Source organism: Malaclemys terrapin, chromosome 5 (assembly GCF_027887155.1).
Source record: "Malaclemys terrapin pileata isolate rMalTer1 chromosome 5, rMalTer1.hap1, whole genome shotgun sequence".
In the NCBI taxonomy this organism is placed as follows: Eukaryota; Metazoa; Chordata; order Testudines; family Emydidae; genus Malaclemys; species Malaclemys terrapin.
In genome coordinates, this window is record NC_071509.1 from 62914598 (window position 1) to 62934626 (window position 20029).

The 20029-nt window shown below is 43.8% G+C and overlaps 1 protein-coding gene across 3 annotated transcripts in view; it reads right to left on the bottom strand.

Annotated features, from left to right (window-relative positions):
- Positions 1-20029, bottom strand: part of STOX2 (storkhead box 2) — a 101138-nt gene that overhangs the window by 7850 nt on the left and 73259 nt on the right. For all 3 annotated transcript variants that reach the window (XM_054030104.1, XM_054030105.1, XM_054030106.1), the window contains one exon: positions 8764-11026. In XM_054030104.1, coding sequence (XP_053886079.1) covers positions 8764-11026 — 2263 coding nt within the window. The remainder of the gene's footprint in view (positions 1-8763; positions 11027-20029) is intronic.

A 20029-nucleotide genomic window follows, 5' to 3' on the forward strand; every position in this document is an offset into this window, starting at 1 on the left:
AACACGTATATCCTGAGATTGCCGTCATCCTGCAATGCAAGCTGTGTGTGCAGATTGATGGCAGGGTTAGGTATGACTCCAGAGGAGGGAAAAGCAGCAGGATTGCATGACCTTCTCTCTCTTTTTTTTTTTTTTTTATTAAAGGCACCTGGAGCCAACTTGAATAGCTGTATCAGCAAAATGTAATGTGAGTCTGATAGAAGTTTTTCCAATACGGATATGTTCAAGAATTTTACAGATAAAATACCTTCAGTGTCTTTTGACTTTAGAAGGAATTCTTTCATTATCAAGATCCTGTTAAAGTGTGTTTTTTCCAATTTGTCATCCTTTTAAAATATATATTTTCCTTTTATGGTGCTGAAATGGTAATTTTGGTGTATTTAGTACACTCAGGTGTACTAAATACGCCTGCTTCCTAGAAAGAAGCTCCAAAACCAATTTTTTTTATTGTAAAGTGGGAAGGTAATAATGGTACAGTATTTTAATTATAATTAAAAGGCCAAATTTACTCTTAACTCCATTTACTTTAATGGAGTTACACTGGTTTTGAAATTGACCAGAAGTACCCATTTTAGTTATCTCACAATAAAACTCATTCCTTGGGTACATGAAACCCCTTGAAATATCCAGAGTACATCCAGACTTAAAAAATAGCTTCTTGACTGTTGTATGTTACTCTTGATTAATTTTAATGGCTCTTGCCAAAAAGAGATGTTAAAAAGTGGGTAGTAAAGGCAGACAAAGAGAGGGATTATACAATAAACCTAATTTTAAAAACTGCCATTTCTATTTCCCATTTGACTTTATATAAAGCTAGTACAGCAGTCCAATACACTGAACTTATTTGTTCCATTATTAAGCTAGTTAAACTTTAAACTTTAAAAAGCTGGACAGAAATAGAGCTTTCAGCTTCAGTGCAAAGAATGAAGGCAGATAGAATATCTCCTTGAACTAACTGAACGGCAAATTTGAGGTACACAATCACATATGTGAATCCTGTCAGCTAGCCAAACAGTAGTATAAGAACTGACTCATATGCAAGCAACCCGGAGAAAGAAAAAGCTCTGTATGCCAAATAAGATCAAATTGTTTGGGTGGGAGGTGCAGAGTGCTATATGGGCAACAGTAAGAATAAGTGGAAGTGTACTTCCATTTAAAAAAATAAAAGATTAATTTGTAAGTATACCCATACTGCTGTCATAGTGGAAAGATGCTAAACATCTGCATAACATGTGATCAATAAAATGGATCCATTCCTAAACCTTCTAAGGTTATATGGCCTTTTTTTGCTGCAAGAACAGGTAAAAGAAATGGATACTCACTGTAACTATGGTTCTTTGAGATGTGAGGCAGATATGCATTCCACTTAGGTGTGTGCGCCTCAGCATGTCAGAGCTGGAGCATTTTGCCTAGCAGTACATATAGAGTTCAGCGCTTGCACCTCGTGGCGTAGCTCTTTCCCTTTCAGTTCCTTCGCAGCAAACACCCAGAGACTAGACTCCAGTGCAGAGGGGAAGGAGGGTGGGCCATGGAAAATACTTTGGCATCACATCTCAAAGAACCACAGTTTCTCAAAGAAACCACATCTCAAAGAACCACAGCCATTTCTTCTTCTTCAAGTAGATGCAGCTGTGTATTCCACTTAGGTGACTCACAATCAGTACCCACCCCAGGAGGAGGGGCTCAGAGTCTGCCTATACAAGGATTGCAGGACCACCCTACCAAAACTTGCATCTGCTCTGGAAGATGCTATAATGGCATAATGATTAGTAAACGTATGTGTGGACGACCATGTAGCAGCCCTGCAAGTGTCCAATATTGAGACATCATTGAGGAAAGCTATTGATATTGCTTGCACTCTTGTAGAATGAGCTCGCCGCTGCTGAGGAGGTTGAGCCGAAGTTATCGCATATGCAGTCTTGATACAGGATGTTATCCATTTAGAGTGTCTGTGAAGAGACTGCTTGACCCTTCAAACTATCTGCACATGACACAAATAAAGTGAAGCATGAAACAGTTTAGTCCTGTCTAGATAGATGGCTAGGCATCACTTGACATCTAATGAATGGAGACTCTGCTTCTCTGGAAATGAATGTGGCTTAGAAAGAACACAGGTAAATATACTGCGTGGTTCAAATGGAACGGAGAAACTGCTTTAGACAAAAATTTTGAGCGTGTTAGTAAAGTCACTTTGTCCTTAGAGACCTATATGTAAGGGGGCTTTGCCATCAGAGCCAACAACTCACAGACTCTCCTTGTGGATGTTACTGCTACTAGGAACCAGTGGCTCTAGAATCGGGGTGGGATGGGCAGCAGGGCCATAGCCCTCCCACTTTTTGAAAGTGGACAGGCCTGGCCTGTCCACTTTTCGCCGGGGCACCCTTCCCCCCAAGGCTCCACCCCCTGGCCAGGCCAACATGGAGCCTGGCCAGGGAGCCCAGGTGCTAACGGTGTGGGGGAATTGAGGGCAGCCCCGGCCTGTGTTCCCTCCCCACATGCTCTCCGGCCGGCCCAGGGCAGGTGGACGTGAAGGGTTCGCTCTCCCTGAACCAGCTCCTGCCGTCGGGGGGCGGGGGGGGTAAGTGTAGGGGGGCACATGCGTGGGAGCTGCCACCCATCCATGGTAAGAACCGCACGGGCAGATGTAGGGAGCTGCAGACCCTCCACCTGTCCTGGGCAGGGACATGGGTGGGGGTCTACTCTTAATAGGCCCCTGACATCACGGGCAGATGGAGGGTCTGCTGCAGTTCCCCACAGCTGCCCACGTGGCTCTCATCATGGCTGGGTTATGACTCCGAGGCCCTGCACCCTGGCCAGAGCCACACGGGCAGCTGTGGGGAGCCTGGGTCCCTGCACCTGCCCTTGGTGGAGGAGGAAGGGATGCAGGCAGGGGACTGCTTTTGCTCCCCTTCCCCCCAGGCAAGGGCGGGGCCTTGGGAGGGCAGAGCCTCCCCCCCACTCTTTTGAGAAGGCTCTGACACCCTTGCTAGGAACACAGTTTCATGACACAAAAGTGGAAGGGACAAGATGCGAGGGGTTCAAGTGGAGGGCCCACTAAAGCCACTAGGACTGTATTAAGGTCCCACAAAGGAACCGGCTCTCGGACCGGAGGATGGAGACAAAGAAGCCATTTTAAGAATCTTGCTACCATGGCATTGGATAAGACTGATCTTTTCTGAACGAGGCGGGGATGAAATGCCGATATCTCTGCCAGATCCCCTTCCAATGAACTAAGCACAAGTCCAACGACTGAAGATGCAGCAAGTACTCCAAGATGTCCTGGATAGAGGCCAGCACTGGTTGAATTCTGCAAGCCAAGGACCACACCAAAAACCATTTTCATTTCATTGCATGGGCTATTCTGGTAGAGGGCTTTCTACTGTTTGGTGGCTGTATAACAGATCCTACTCAACACTGCTATCCCTCCTCATTTGGCCACGAAGCAACCAGTCTGTGAGATGCAGGGAACTGAGTGCGGGATGCAATGTGTGACCACGATTCTAAGAGAGTTGGTCAGGATGGAGAGGAAGGGGTATGGCAGGCTGAACTGGTAGCGCAAGAAGGTTTGAAAACCAGCACGGTCTCAGATGGGCTGGGGCAATGAGAATGAGCTTGGCTCAATCCACTTTCAGATTGAGGCTGACCTCTGGGATGATCTGGGGAAGAGCATACAGGACAGCCAACTGCTAGCTGAGAAGGAAAGCGTCAGACAGGAAGCCCCATCTGAGGCCCCCTTGAGAGCATAACAGGTGACATTTCCTGTTGTGTCTCGTAGCAAATAGGTAGATTGTCAGAATGCCCCAAGTTGCAAAGGTGACCTGGAGGATGTTTGTCTTCAGAGACCACTTGTGACACAGGGAAAAATTCCTGCAGAGATGGTTTGCAAGATGATATTGGACCCCAGGCACATAGCCAGCTATCTGAGTAATGCTTTCCTCAGAGCAGAACTGCCACAAACTGATTGCCTCTTGACAGAGCCTCCTGTAGTGTGTTCCTATTTGCTTATTCACAGAATACATTGTGGTGGTATTGTCGGTAAGTATGTGAACTACCGAGCACCTGATATGGTCCAGAAAAGTGTGACATGCATTGTAGATAGCTCAAAGCTCCAGCATGTTGATATACAATGAGGGCTCCTGCTCTGATCATAGACCTTGAACTTTCAGCAACCCTCGATGTACTCCCAAACCCATCACGGAGGGATCGGAGACCACAGACCTGGTTGGCAAAGGCCAGATGAAGGGAATGCCCTGGCAAACGTTCTCTGGAGGCGTCTACCATTTCAAGGAGTCCAAGACCAGGTGAAGAAGACAGACTAATCTGTCCAGTGTGTGAAGAGTCAGACGGTAAACCGTCCTGAGCCGCATTTGGAGGGGGCAAAGGCAGGTGCAAACTGGACCATCTGGGTGTAAGAAGACACGTGGCCCAAGAATCCCAGGCACATCCAAACTGTAGTGGAAGGCTGACACCGCAGACTGAGGCAAAGGTAGCAAATCACCTGAAAACAGTCAATCGGCAGACATGCTCTCGAACCCATAGAGTAGGGCCCCAATGAACTCGAAGTGGGAACCAAAGTTGACTTCACGGTGTTTAGGATGAGACCCAGGTGGTCAAGCAAGCACAGTGTAGTGTCGATGTGAGGAAGAACGTCCCCTCTGGACTTGCTGCTCTCTAACCAGTTGCCCAGACCCGGAAAGACGTGGATTCCTTTCTTCCTGAGAAATGCCGTCACGACAACCATGCATTTAGTATAAACCCAAGGGGCAGAAGAGAGGCTGCATGGAAGCACAATATACTGAAAATGGCATTCCACTATGACAAACCGAAGGAATTTTCTGTGGCCCAGCAAAATTGCCACATGAAAGTAGGAGTCCTGAAGATCCAGAGTAGCAAGTCATTCATTTTGAGACAACACGGGAGGAGAGTTGACGAGTGATCATTTGGAACCTCATGTATCTGATATATTGGTTGATGTCATAAAGGTCGAGATTTAATCTTACCCCTGCAAGTATCGAAGCCAATGTGCTCCAGAGGACCTTAGCAGGTCCAAGTAGCTCATCATTAATGGGGAAGGCGACTCTCTGAGGGGCAGATGACTTTGGGATATCCACTAACTTGTGAGTGTTCTCCTGCAGAAACTCCACATGGATATCTAGGGAAGCAGCCACATGCTACAAAAGGTCCTAGTACACCTTGAAATCCTCTGGTACCGAAGGGGAGAAAGAGACCAGCACTGTGGAATTGTCCAGGGACAAAGATGGAGTGGTTAACTGTGCCAGACCTGGATCCTGCTCCAGAACTGATGGGCGTGGGCGGAATGACTCTGGAGGCTCTGCAAGGGGAAGGCTCACTGATACCTGGGCCTGTAGAGGAACGATGGTCCCTGTCACAGAGCTGGTCGGCGAGATGAGGGGTGGGACCTATGTGACTGAGGAGCATCCCATGGATTCCACGGAGACCCACGGGTAGGGCATTGGTGACAGTAGGCACTGGGCCAGAGGCCCCCACCCCGACTGCAAAACAAGTGACAATCTTGGTACCCAGAGAGCTCCATGAACGGCCACTGATGTTAGTCAGATGGTGGGACAGTCAGAGGATGAAGATCCTGACCTGGATTCCAAAGACTCCCAGACTTCAGGGGATAAAGGAGGAGCCAGACCTGAGGGTGAGAGCAACTGGTCCGACTCGCCCATAGCCTAGAATGATGAGGGAGCTGGGGCCGACGGTTGAAACAGTACAGGTTGTTTCTGGGGCTGGAAGCGGTGTCGACCCTGAAGTCAGCTGCAATACCAAAGTAACTGACAATGCCGAAATGGAGGGCAGTGAGTGCCAGTCACAATTAACAGGGCTGGAGAGGTCCATTGCGCACAGTCTGGTACTGATCCCACTTCTACTGATCATTACTGAAAGGGAAACCTCAGGATATAGTGCCAACAGATTCCCAGGTTCAGTGGCCCACCCAGCCTACGCAGCTATAAAAGATGCAGCCTTAGCAAAGTCCTGGACCAAGGATGAGGTCAGGACAGAAAGGCAGAAGAGGTCCATTGCAGCCTGATATGCTGCTAGTGCAGGAACAGCTAGTGCAGGAACAGCCAGTGCTGGCATCCCCCTCATTGGTACCAGACTCAATGGATGCTCCAGGGCCCCAGAGTCAATGGTATGGGGTCTCTGACCTCCTTGCATGGTACTGGGAAGCGGTTAATGGACTTGCTCCATCCCACACATCGGCCAATTCACCCTGTGCCGATCCACACTCCTTCTGGAGGAGGGACTGGGACCTGGAGCAGGCTCGGTTGGTCTTATGCTATCTTTTCCTCGGCACACTCGATGGGAAAACAACTCCTTCAGCTCTTCAGAGAGGCGCCAGCTCCAGGAAGTGAAGAGGCAGCACTCTCAGAACCAGTGGGTGAATTCTGATCTGACGAGGGCCTCAGTGCTGAAGCCGGCCTCGTGGCCTGTTTGAGCAGACGCTGCTTCAGACAAAGATCCCTTGCCACTTTAGTCCATTTGGTGAAAAATCTGCAAATAGAACACTGTTCCCTGATGTGACTTCGCCTAGGCACAGCAAGTACTGCATGTGGCGATCGTTGTTTGGGAATCACTCCCGCACACTATGGACAATGTTTAAATCCCGGTGAGGGCATCACCAGGGAAATACTTAAACTACCGCTAACTAACACTAAGTATTAAGGGTACTAATTAACTATATACAATTAGAAATGTCAGTAAAAATAAAAAGTGACAAAGAGTCCTGTGGCACCTTATAGACTAACAGACGTATTGGAGCATAAGCTTTCGTGGCATGCGTCTGACGAAGTGGGTATTCACTCACGAAAGCTTATGCCCCAATACGTCTGTTAGTCTATAAGGTGACACAGGACTCTCTGTTGCTTTTTACAGATCCAGACCTACACGGCTACCCCCCCTCTGATACACAGAACTCTGCCTCCAGCCACAGGTGGTAAGACGGAACCAAGTGGGGAATAGGGCAGCGCAGTCTCATAGCCAGGGAAGAAGCTACGGCCACAAGAGGCTGCCCCCTTCAGGTTCTGCTTGGGAAAATACTCTGGCTCCAGAGTGCAGGGCTGCACACACCCAAATGAAATACATGGCTGCATCTACTTACAGAAAAACCTTAATTACTCCTCCTTCCTTTAAAATTATATTTTTAAATTTACTGCTAGAAATAATTATCCCCATTAATGTGTCTTTTTAAAAAATAAATTACCCCAGTGATTTGGTGGATAGTGCAGCATGTAGCTGATTGGAGGCAAAGCAGTAGCTCTAAAAATCCTTGAACCAGGGAGGGATAAAAGTGCCAGAGAAGAGTTACCCTCAGCCATGGAGCAGCAGGGGAGATGTGAAACAAAACTGCATTTCATTCCTGCAGTAAGGCAGCTTTCCCTGACAGGCTGTGCTGTGAAACACTTGCTACTGTTTAGTAAGAGGAGGGACAACGATATGCTGAGGGATCAAGAGGCAGCACAGCACAAAGAGTTAGGTAGAAGCCTAAAAGTCAACCTACATGACTCTCATTCTGAGCCATTGAGTCAAACTCTGCTCTTAATTACACCATCATCATTCTGGATTAACTATCAAAGCCATTGGAGTTTTCTCTAGACTGACACCATTTTAACTGAAAGGAGAATCTGGCCGTGTGTGTAGAGATGAAGACTACTTTGCATACGTTCTGAGGCCCCCACTACAAACATTCATTTTTTTTTTTTTTATAAATTAACAATTTTGAGAAACTAAATCAATTTAAAACAGAAAAAAATATAATTTCCTTTTACCTAACAAGATTCAGATTTTATTTGTTGTAAAAGTGAAGGTGATAAATAACTTAGGTTTACAATAGGATACTGCAAAAGAACTATAGTACCACCTGTAAATTGTTACTTTGTCTTAAAAATCATTGGTCTGGATTAATTGGTTGGTTTCTAGGATACACAATGAGACTTGAGACCCAGTATACCAGGGCCATGGCTTCCTCTTAGATCAGAGAGGAGAAGCCTCAATGAAGGATTATTAAACTGGAGATGACACTGTAAAGCCTTCAGGGTGGGCATATATCAGCAACTGTCTCTTCCCATATGTTTCTAAAACTTCTAACACCATATAGAATCCTTGCACTCTCTTCCTAGACATTACATGCTAGACACCTCTGTTGATGCACTGTTTGGACATCTTCAGAGACCAAACTTCCTTAATACTTTCAGGGCTGTGGTACCTTCCTGAACCTCCCTCCACTCTTCTTCTAGGTAGAAGAGATTGCTCTTCAAATCCTACCAGTTTGGACTGCTGAGAGACATGGCTTCAGAAAGAGGATTTAAAAAATACCAGAGAAAAGCGTAAGTGGTATCTCTACGTTCCCTAATCAGCTATCTGTAATGTCTCAGCCAAAGACACTGCCACTACACTGTATCCATTCTTCCAGTTCATCTTGTTGAGGTTTCCCCCCGTCCTATTCTAAATACAACATAAATTAATCAGAAAAAGTAATACAGGAAAGTTTGGGGTGGAGGTACAATGAGCCTATGGCAAAAAGGCAGTGGTAAAATTTGTTGCTTTTGCCTATGTGAGGGAAAGAAACCAAGCCATCGGTCTGGATAGAGGCTTTCTGAGGCTGCCTAAAAATTTTGTCTAAAAGAATATCTGAAATAGTTTAACATATTCCCACAATCGCTCAACCATATGAAACACAGTAATAACTGAAAACAGAGCATTCTAGAGTGGTCTTTATAATTAATTTTACAGTCCTACCGTGGCGAATTGAACCCGCTGTCTACAGTAATGCTGCTGCTGTCCATGCTGTCCAGTCGAGCTGAATGGGTGGCTCTCTGGTTGCTGCTGTTTTCAGTTTCCTTGGGGGTGAGAAGAGTGAGATTCTTCTCAAACTTTCTTTGCAGATCCCTTTCTTTTTCCCGCTCAAGCAGCCACTGCATAGTGCCCACATCATCCCTGCTTTTTTCTTCCTCAGCATTTTTGTTTGTTCCTTCCTCTGAGTCATCGTCATCAGAAACATTGTAATAATCAAAGGTGGCTTCCTGGTTCCCAACCGGCTCTTGCTGTCTCTGTGAAGCAGGTAAAACTTGTGTAACTGGGGTTACTATAGCTTGTTCAAGTTTCTCACATCTGACTGGCAATGTGTCAGAGGGTGTCTTTTGATGGGGTTTTAGTAGGGGCACACTGGACTTGTGATAGCTATTCACAGAGAGTGTATTGTGCAGAGGTTTAAAAAGTGTATCTTTGCTAAATATTTCTTTCCTTTTGTCCAGGCTGCTTGATTCAGTGTTATGGTGCTGAACTAGTCGCCCATTTGCGATCACCTCAGGGGGCTGGCCAGCAACTGGACCACTACATGGCCCTTTAGGGGATTCCTCTTTGTGTACCCCAGGTTCTCTGGCTATGTGTTGGGACTGTCTTTCTGAGGGAGAAAGTTTTTTTATTCCATCTGTTAAAGTCACTGAGTCATGGTCCTCTTTGTTTTTTCCCAGTGGTGATGGAGCAGTAAGTACAGTCTCACTTGAAGTGTTGCATTGAAAATAATCATCAATTGCCGATTTTGTTGTGCAGGAGTTGAGCTCACTATAAGATGGTAAATTCTCTGTAGGCTTGATTTGTTCCAATAAGCCGCAGGAATTGGGGGTTTCTACATTGCCACTAACTATTTCGGGTACACACACATCTTTATAATTTGCAGATGAAATCAGACCCCTTTGATGGCTGAGTGACTGCGAAGGCCTTAAGGTACTGTCATCAATATATGCTTGGCTTGTTGTTTGGTCATCTGGGCTACATCCTTCAGCTACGTCTTCAGGTGTACCTAAAGTAGCAGAACCCAGAGGTCCTTTAGAGTTGTCCATTGATCTAGACCTTTCCTTGGCTTTGTTAGACCTCTCGTTCCTTGACCTTCTATCTTGTGTATGGCTGTGGCTTCTATGGACCTTGGAGTGGGAGCTTCCCCTTGAAGGTTCAGGAAAAGGCATCTCAGTTCTTCTTTTGGCCAGTTCACCAGATACATCCCATTCTGGTGTCATGGGAAAGTGAGACTCAATCACATTAGGATTGCTGTGCATGATAAAATTGTCTCCTTTGTGTTCTATTATGAAACAGCCTTCCCGTGGGGACCTAGTAAGGGGATCATAGAACTCATACTCTCTTTCACCTGGTATATCCAAATGGGAACCATCTGAAGGGTCTCCTTTGGACACCCGGGTCTTGCTGTGTGACCGAGATTTTCCATGAGACTTTCTGTGATTCCTACTCTTTTTGCTTCGCCCACTATGGTGAACTGAAGATCCAGCTTTGCTTCTTTGAGTTTTTTCTTCTTCAAGTTTCTTCATTAGTGCAGTATGCCTCATTACATTTTCCACAGTCAAGTCTGGGTTAATGCGCCTAATAATCTCCATTTCTACCTCCCTAGGTATAGTGGTAGGGGTGTCTTCATCCCTCAAGGGCCATTCCTCAGGAGGAAACTGGGCAGAGAAATTGGACAGCTGTTTTGCCTTGTCCTTTTTAAAGCTTAGCCGAAACAATTTTAGTCCAAATTTTTTAGACTGCTTTTCTACATCTTTAGGCTTTGAGAGTGTCTCTGCTTTATAAGAAAAATTTACAGTACTTTTACTTTTTTCAGTGGGTGGTACCTGACACAGAGAAGGAGGGCAATATGAATCTTTACAGTCTTTTGCTGATTTCCTCTGTAGGGTGGACGCATGCATGCTGTGCATGTCTTCTCTGCAACAATGGCAAGAGTCGCAGTGGTTTTTGGGTAAAGTTCGGTCCCTGACACAGCCTGAGGTGGAGGGAGTTACAGTTCCTTGTTGTGGAGAGGTACACTGAGACCTGTCAGGTATCCTCTCATCCAAATGGTACCATTTACTGTTAGTTCTTATGAGGGATGGGGTTATAAAATAAGTCTGTGGGGTCACGATGAAATAGCCATCTGGAGTTGGATATATTTTCCTCTCTCGTACAAGCATGTTCAAGGTATGTCGAAGAATTTCAGGACTGGGAGTTGGCACGCCTAAAACAACAGTAAATACATATGAGCTACTGTATAATCATGGAAAGTTTTTAGGCTCCCCTCCCACCATCACAAACAGAGTTTTGCCAACACAAAAGTTATAGTATGCTGAGCAAACAATTCAAACTGAGCACATTGATAGGCATTCTGTATTTCCACTTCTCTCCTACATTTCAGTCACATGAATTATTAACTAAACAAAAAGAGGACATTAATAGAGTGTAAAAAATAACACTTTAGTTACTTCCATTGTGTAGGTGACCTTAAACTACAAAATGGAAAGAATACAAAGAAAAGAGAATCAAGGGAAAAGATCTAATTTTTATTATTCTAGTCAAATATTTACATCCCAATGCATCAATATTTATGTATTAATTATGATTTACAGCAATGTATAAATAGGTGCAAATAACATTTTTTTTTTCAGATAAAAATGCAATAGAAACAAAGCACACAGGAGAACCATACCTCCAACACAATCCAACTGGCAGGACTTTCCCACCAAACCATTCCCACATAAACAAATGTCCCCATAAGGCTCTTACCTCCTCAGCCTCTCCAAGAAAAAGACTATTTGAATTACATAGATCTATTTTATTCAAAGAAACGTGTTGATTATGGTGAATGCTGTTATTTATTTGTCTTCTAAAAACTTCCCCAAAAGAGTTGCCTGGCCTTTAAGTGGAGTCTGATGGACCACATGCTTGAGTGTAGATATCAAATACATGCAGAAGGAATACCTTATTATTGACTACATAAATCCACATAGGTCATTTTGTGGACTGGGCCTTGGGACCTGATCCTGCATAAAAATTTCCATTGACTTCAGTGGTGCAGGATCAAGTCCTTAATACTTCATTCAGCACCAAATAAGGCCCCAGCTAATGTGTAGGAGAAGCTAATGGCTGGGCTGCTCTCTTCTGTGTCTCCTCCTGTATATGTATATGTCGGAGACACAGAAGAGAGCAGCCCAGCCATTACGTACACCCATTCTGAAATGTATACCCACGTTTCAGAGGTTAGAGTTTGCAGTTACACTTTGCTACTTGTATTTGAGTACAGCAGGACGACGACATGGGACCAGCACAGTGAACAACATGCTGTCCAAGAGCTAGCGTGCCGTTGTGGCAATTACAAACTGACTTCAAACACTGGCTCTTGGTGTTACCATGTAACTGTGAGGGGAAGGGACAACAAAAATGTCCACATTTTGGAGCTTCATGTGCTAAAATGAAGAAAAGTATTTCTGATTCCTAAATGACTAAATTAATCTATAGTTTAGGAGGATGATCAAAAATAAATAAATAAAATAAATGGCATGGAACCAGTCCCTATTCTTCACCACTGCTTTCTTTCAAGGCAAAAACTCTAACACACAACCCACACATGAAATACAATAGTTGAAACAGATGTTTATACAACCACCAAAAAAGAAGAGAAAAAGCTTTCATGCTTAATATTGAAGGAAACCTTTGTGACATGGGAATTAGTCACTTTTGCTCAATGAATTGGAGACTGCTCAAGAACAGTTCATTGGTGCAAGTTAGTCAACTCATTTAGTACTAACAGGATGGGATCAGATCCTGCAGTAAATTTCTGGTTTCACCAGCTTACTCTTCAGGGAGACTTACAAAAGGGAGTCTTTTTCCACTGCTGAACAGATTACAGGATAAGAAACACCAAGGTTTAGGACAGTTCTGAAGTTCTTGTTGCATGTACACCTTAGGAAAGAGAGGGTTTTCCATCCATTTGTTCCCAGGACTCCGAATAATCTCATCCTTGCTCTCATAAATGGGGAGAACAGAACCCTCCTGATCTCTAACCTTGAAAATCTTTATTTTATTTTGTTTTTTAAAGGGTGTTGAAACACTGGCTTCTGCTAACCCAGAAGAGACCAGTTGGATTAAGCTCCTAACTGGAATTTACCTGGGAAATATGAAGTAGGGGAAAGGTCCAGTTGAGGTCCATTCCCCTTATTCTTTGATGAACTCAGTGGAACCCTAGCCCATAATCTCACAGAAGAGCAACCTACTGGGGAGATCTCTCTTGTATAACTCGAGAGGAAACCTGCCTGTATCTGCCTTGCTGTGGCTCATGTGGGGGTGGATTCTTCTCTACTTCCTCTGCCGGCATCTTCTAAAAGGCCTTTTTAGTAGCCTGGCCAAGAAAGTGTTAATGCAAGTAGGTTCCAAGCCTTCATTATATGTGTGACTTGCTGGTAGTAGGCTTTAACCTTCCAAAGGCCAAAAATCTCCCCCACTCTCCACGTTGGGAAGGTGAACCCAGATGCTGCTCTCTCAATTGGCAGAAGGGTTCATGCATCGGAGACACAGATAGCTCTTGATGCTGAGAGCATTATAACTATGCAGTCTGGGCAGTATCTCCCTCTTTGCTTCCTCGGACAGCAGCCACCATGCTGACCAAAGATGTGGGTGTCTGTCTGGAGACAGAATTCGGGCTGTGGAAAATGAGGAGGGATGCTAAGAAATGAGTGCCAACATTTCTTTATTCCTCATTAGTTTTGTCTGTGTTAAAAGGACGTGTGGAGCAGTCACCACTCCTGAATTGGGAGTCCAGAGCAGAACAAAATCTTTTGCATTCAACTACTAAAGGTTATTTTTTTTAAAAAATTAATATGGAAAGAGATGCAGTGTTTCTTTTTCAAGGTTTGACTGCTTAAAAACAAAAAGCAACAAAAAACTCTAGTTCCACCTGCACCATATCAAACCCTTTTGAGTTGTATTTTTCTTGCGGCCTTTTCAGTCAACATTTTAGCAAAAGGCAATTTTAAAATTTCTTTGTGAAGTAAGTCATTATCCCCTTTTTTCTTTACAGTCAAAAGCTCTCTTACATAATACACATGTTCTTAATAGGAGCGTCTAGAGTGCATTTTACAGAAAAGAGGAATACAAAGTAAAGTGTTTTTCTCTCTTCCATACGTGAAGAACATTTCAATGAGAAAGCTAAGCTATTACTGTCCAAATTTCATTAGAGTGGATTCTAATATATGCCAGTGTTTCACTAGTTTAGCAATTGTAGTTGTATGTTTTTGCACACACACAGCCCTAAGCCCTCCTGAAGTTTTGACATAAACCAACAATAGCCAAGATATAGAGAACTCATGCTAACCATTATCCCTAACTCATCCCATTAGAGGGTACACTGTATTGCAGTATGTATAGTAACTACTTTCTTATCTGGCTTTGGATGATATTTGTATTTAGAGGTGTTTTTACTGGGTCAATTACCAGGAATATTTGTCAGGAAAGGTTTATAATGGAGCTGTTCAGAAGCTGAATAGGAACAATATGGACACAAGAGTGAGAGCAACAGGAAAAAAGAAGCGGCTGAAGAGGAGTACTCAGGGCTTGTTTACACTACCGCTTAAGACATTCAGGATTGTGAAAAAGCCACCCCCCTCACTAACGTAAGTTAGATTGACTTAAAGCGGTATCTACACCACTCTATGTTGGTGGGAGATGCTCTTCTGCAGACATAGCTTCCGCTTCTTGTTGAGGTGGAGTATTTATGCTGACAGGAGAGAGCTCTCCTGTCAGCGTAGCATGTCTTCACCAGAGGTGCTACATCGACGCATCTGCGCTGACATACTGCGGTAGTGAAGACAAGCCTTTAAGATTCCAAGCTGTCTTCCCCCACCCCAAATTATGGGTCACATACATTTCATGAAATAGTCATCAAGGTAAGGCAAGAGAACTCAGATTTCCCCTTCTCCCTTTCCAGTGGGTGTACCCTTGCTACAGGAGATCATTCTGGAAGTAGTAGCAGAGACACACACCATCTTGAATGAGCAGGGCACACCAGCAGTAGCAACGAATGGGAATGTCTAAAAAAAAATAGGCAACTGTGTACTGGCAGGTGGACAACAAGAGCTTAGCACACACACACACAGTGCTCAAAGGCTTGTGTTATCTCCCTCAGCAAACACAAAATAATAATATGCACCCCCCCCCCAAACCTCAAGCATCTACAATTAAAGAACTTGAAAACTATACTCTCAGCTTGAGCAGGCTCTTAGCATAGGGCAGAAGTGCCAAGAATGAATACAGTGCACACAGAGCCGGATATGTATTATCTGTTGATGTTTGGTTCATACTATCAAAGTGCATCTAGGTGCTTGCTTTGCGAATGCTGTCCCTTCCTCCTCTACCCTTAGTTTTACCAGTGGCAGTGAACCAGAAAGCCAAACTCTCTCAGCTTTTCTTTGTGTCTGTGTACAAGATTCACTGCACGATTCAGTGTTACTCCCGCTGAAGTTCAAGGGTAGTGGTGCAGAAGTCCCTTTTCATGCTCCCCTTTTCATTCTAGAGATACAGTTCCTCATGGAGACACAATGTCTCCAGGCAGGACACCTCACCATTCCCTACAAAGGACTCCCCTGCACGGGAATAATGTAGGCCTCAATCTTTAATTTTACTTGTTTTTTCAATACTCGTTTAAAAAATAGGAAGAAAAAGAAAAGAAAAAAGCTTTCTCCCGGGAGCTTTATGAAAGAGTTATTAAAAGAGATTGAAATGGATCTTTTGACACTGTTATGGTTGTTATGTAAAAAGCATTGCAAATGCATTTAAAAAAAATATGTATAATTCACCCAACAGACCAGAATGACTATAAAGTGTTGTGTAAAAGACTCTTGAAACATTAGTTTAGCTGATGCTCTGTAGTTTCACTGGGAGACTAACTCTTATAGACACAGAGTGTGAGCAAAAATCGTACGAAAATATAATTACCTGGGCAGTAAGCAATTTTCCAAGTTAAATATGTCAGCCTTCTCTCTTCCCTTCTACTTGGGGGAAGTTAGCTCCTTTGCATCTCTCATGTAGTCTGAAGATATCCCTTTATCACATCCACCATACAATCCCCCATTTCTGCATCTCAGCAGCACTACACACTAAAATTCGCTAGTGGTTTTATTATGGTCACCACTTCTCAGGTCCATTGGAACGAATAAGTCCATATAAAGGGAAAGAGATCCAGAATTGAATGTGGCTTGCCTGCCTGGCAGCAGAACGCACTGACACTAGGCTGGCTCCCACTACTGTTTTTTAAAATATTTTTGCATATGGTACAGTTTAAATGGTCCCATGATAGCTGGAGGGTGCTTCCTGTAGCCCATATTCTGGACTGAATAAAAACAAAGTGTGAAGTCCAAAGGGTTTATTTACACCAGGAAGCACTTTGCACCAAGTTAACAAGCAGCTGCCATGAGATAGCACTTCTACTGATTTGTTTAATTTAATATACAAATGTAAAGGATAGAAGGAAAAAATGCAAAGAACAAAACCGTCTGCCAAAAGGTAATTTTTTTCCCTTTTAAGTTAACACTTTTCCGGTCCTTCTTTCCCATTCCTATTATTTCCTCTTCTTTCTCATCATTTTCCCTACCTATCCATTTCCTTTCCACACTCCTTTTACTTCCCTCCTGGTTGGCCATGTTCTTTCCCCCAAAATAGTTGCAATACATTTCTGTTAGCATTTGGTTTCACATCTGAAGTGGGGAGAGTGGGTGAGATTGTCCCAGTGTATTATAAACAATGTCAGCAAAAATATATGACCCTGAGTGGTTAAAGAGAGCCCTCCATCTACACTAGGACTTTTCACACTGTCTAACTCTACTGCTAGCACCAGATGATGTGCAGGTGGAAACAATATTTGACAACTGTAGATCAAAAAAATGTTTCTAGTCTACACTAATACTTCCAAAGTTCCTAGCAGTGACAGAACTGAATAGGGCTAGAGAAACAGTGCAAGAAGCCCTGGGATAGACAAGACTATTAGGTAGAAATAGGATCCATCTATTTAGGTTATCATAATGTGCTCATCACGGTCGTACTTGGTACCTTCCAGAATTAAAAAGATAAACAAAGTGATAAAAACCTGTAAAGTGGGGATGAGAAGGGCTCAGTCCTGCTCCCACTGAGTCACTGGCAAAGCACCCATTGACTTTAATGGGAACAAGACAGGACCTGAAGGAGGAAGATAAGTCAAAGCTCTAAAAACCCCCATTTGTTCATGTTCCCCTCCATTAACCATTTGATAGCTCTATTCACTTTGCCTTTTGCAAGTTTTGAAGCTTCTGCTGAAGAGAATAAGAAGCCAAGTTGGTCTTTTTGCTGCTGCAAACAGCTTGGTTATTCTGCATGCAGAAGTCCAAGTAGATGGATTTGCATATTCACTGTATGATTACTGAAAAATAATGGTACAGTGATTATACAAATATCTCTGTTCTAATAATAGTTGTCCAGCAAGAAGAGTACAGATATTTGCACATTAGTTTGAGATTAGATATAGACTGATGATGCAAATTGGATACCCAGAACCAATCAAGGTGCAGAGCTGTTGGTATTGGAAAAATATTACTGTTATGCTTTCATATCTGTACAGCATCCTGCCATTCTGACTGGTGAAAACAGTTCCATTTCAGTAAGACATATAATTGCCAAAATTCATTTTTTGAAGTCAAGCCCTTTCTGAGTTAGATCTATATCCTCACACCATTTCAGTAATGGGATTCCCAGTTTCTTTGGGTAGTTACATGTGTGAATGGATGGGATACCATAGCACTTTACAAAAATTAATGAACTGAGCCTCATAACTCAAATAGTGAAGAGGACAAAGGCACTGATACACAGCAATAAGGACTGCTTGGTAAGCTGGGCACAAGCAGTATATGTTTCAACACAGCTAACTGTAAAGTCATATATCTAGTAGATTCTATACGCCTGATGGAATTTTGCACACAATATTTTAAAATTCTGCCTATTTTATTTGTCAAAATAACGCAATATAACCATGCTGGTTTCAATTATTTTGGTAATTTATTTAAACTACAATACATTGGATGGAGAATCGGAGTGGAGAGTATTGGAGGAAATCCCCAACCCCCCTCTGTCTAATAGTAATGTAGCTAGTATTGACCCTTTACTTCTAGTTATTAGTCAACAAATATATGCAGCCATATGCTCAGTGTTACATCATAGGCAACTGAGGAGCAAGTGAGGGCTGGGGACTCAAACTCACAATTTATATTGGCTGCTGACCATCTCCAGAAAGGTCAGTAGCAAACAGTTCATGGAGCACATTCTGATAGGAAAAAATATTCAGTTCAAAAATGTAAAAGTAGTTCTAATCCCTAAAGCTCCATAAGCATTTATAAGGTCACACTGTCCTTTACAATAAGGCTCTTTTACGCCACTCTGGCAATGTAAAGGAACCTTAAAATTTTTACAACTGTTTTATATTTCTGGGGGAATTCACTAAGAACAATGGGAACACTTCATTAAGCAGGCAGGATGCTACATTCTGCTCTGCCTGAGGGGACAGAGTCTGCCCCACGCCTACCTCCTCAGAAACACCCCAAAGCCCTACTCCTCCACACCAAACGTTCTGCAATAGTGAGCGAGAGGGACAGTGTCTCTCACTCACACAACTGCCTAGCCCCAACCCTTAAGGGTGATTTACATCTCTACCAGCAGCTCTGGGTATCCAAACCGACCTGCCTGCACTACCAGAGAGGAACACGTGACCGCTCTTGCAGCTTCCCTTTGCTTCCCCATCAGAGGTCATTTTTTCTGCAGGGAAGCAAAGAAATCTGCGGGGGCCATGAATTCTGCACACATGCAGTGACACAGAATTCCCCTACGAGTGTAGAATCTAGGAACACACAATGTAGGCTGAACTTACAGAATAGGGGACTCTATCCTAATAAGCAGTGCCTCTGAAAAAGATTTGGGGGTCTTGGTGGATCATCAGTTGAACATGAACTCCCAGGCAACACTGTGGCCAAAAGGCTACTGTGATCCTTGGATGTATAAAAAAGGAAATCTCAAGTAGGAATAGAGAGGCTATTTTACCTCTGTATTTGGCCTTGCTGCGATCGCTGCTGAAATACTGTGTCCAGTCCTAGTTTGAGAAGGATGTTGATAAATTGGAGAGGGTTCAGAGAAGAGCCATGAGAATTGTTAAAGGAGTAGAAAACATGCCTTTAGAGTAAAAGATTCAAGGAGTTCAATCTACTTATCTTAACAAAGAGAAGGTTAATGGGTGACTTGATCAGTCTAAATACCTACATGGGGAACAAATATATGAAAATAGGCTCTTCAGTCTAATAGACGACAGTATAACACAATCCAATGTCTAGAAGTTGAAGCAAGACAAATTCAGCCTGGAACTGGGTGTAATCTTTTTAACAGTGATGGTACTAACCATTGGAAGAATTTACCAAGGGTCACGGTGGATTCGCCGCCACCATCAACAATTTCTAAATCAAGATTGGATGTAGTGTTTTTTAAAAAAAGATTTGCTCTAGTTCAAACGGAATTATTTTGGGGAAGTTCTATGGTCTGTTATACAGGAGGTCGGATTAGGAGATTACAATGGTCCCTTCTATCCTTGGAATCGATCAATAACCTTATTTTGCAAGTGGAGAAACTGAGGTAGAGAGGTTAAGTGACTTGCCAAAGGTGTCAGCAATAGACACTAGAGTCAGAAATAGAAACCAGATCTATTGGTTTCCACAAGATTATCCTTGCAGTGTAGACATTTGGGCTCAGATTGGAGCCTGGGCTCTGAGACCCTCTCCTCTCACTGGGTCTCAAAGCCTGGGCCTGAACATCTACACTGCAATTTTATAGCTCTGCCGCCTGAGACCCACAAGCCCAAGTCAGCAGACCCAGGCCAACCATAGCTACATCGCGGGTCTTTTATCGCAGTGTAGCCATATCTTGTATGTTTGGGACCTGGAAGAAGCCTGAAGGCAAGAGGGCAGCAAGAGGGGTTTGCTGGCTAGTGTCCACCCAACCAGAGAGCTAGGGCCAGAGGGCTCAAGGAAGGAGGAACAGCAGAGGGATTTCTTGCTGACTCTAGGCCAAAGAAACCGAGCTACGGTCCAGAGAGGGCTGAAGGCAGGGAAGCAGCAGAGGAACTGACTTGCTGACTTCTCCAAGGCTGCAGAGCTGGATCCAGAAGAACCATGAGGGCCAGGGG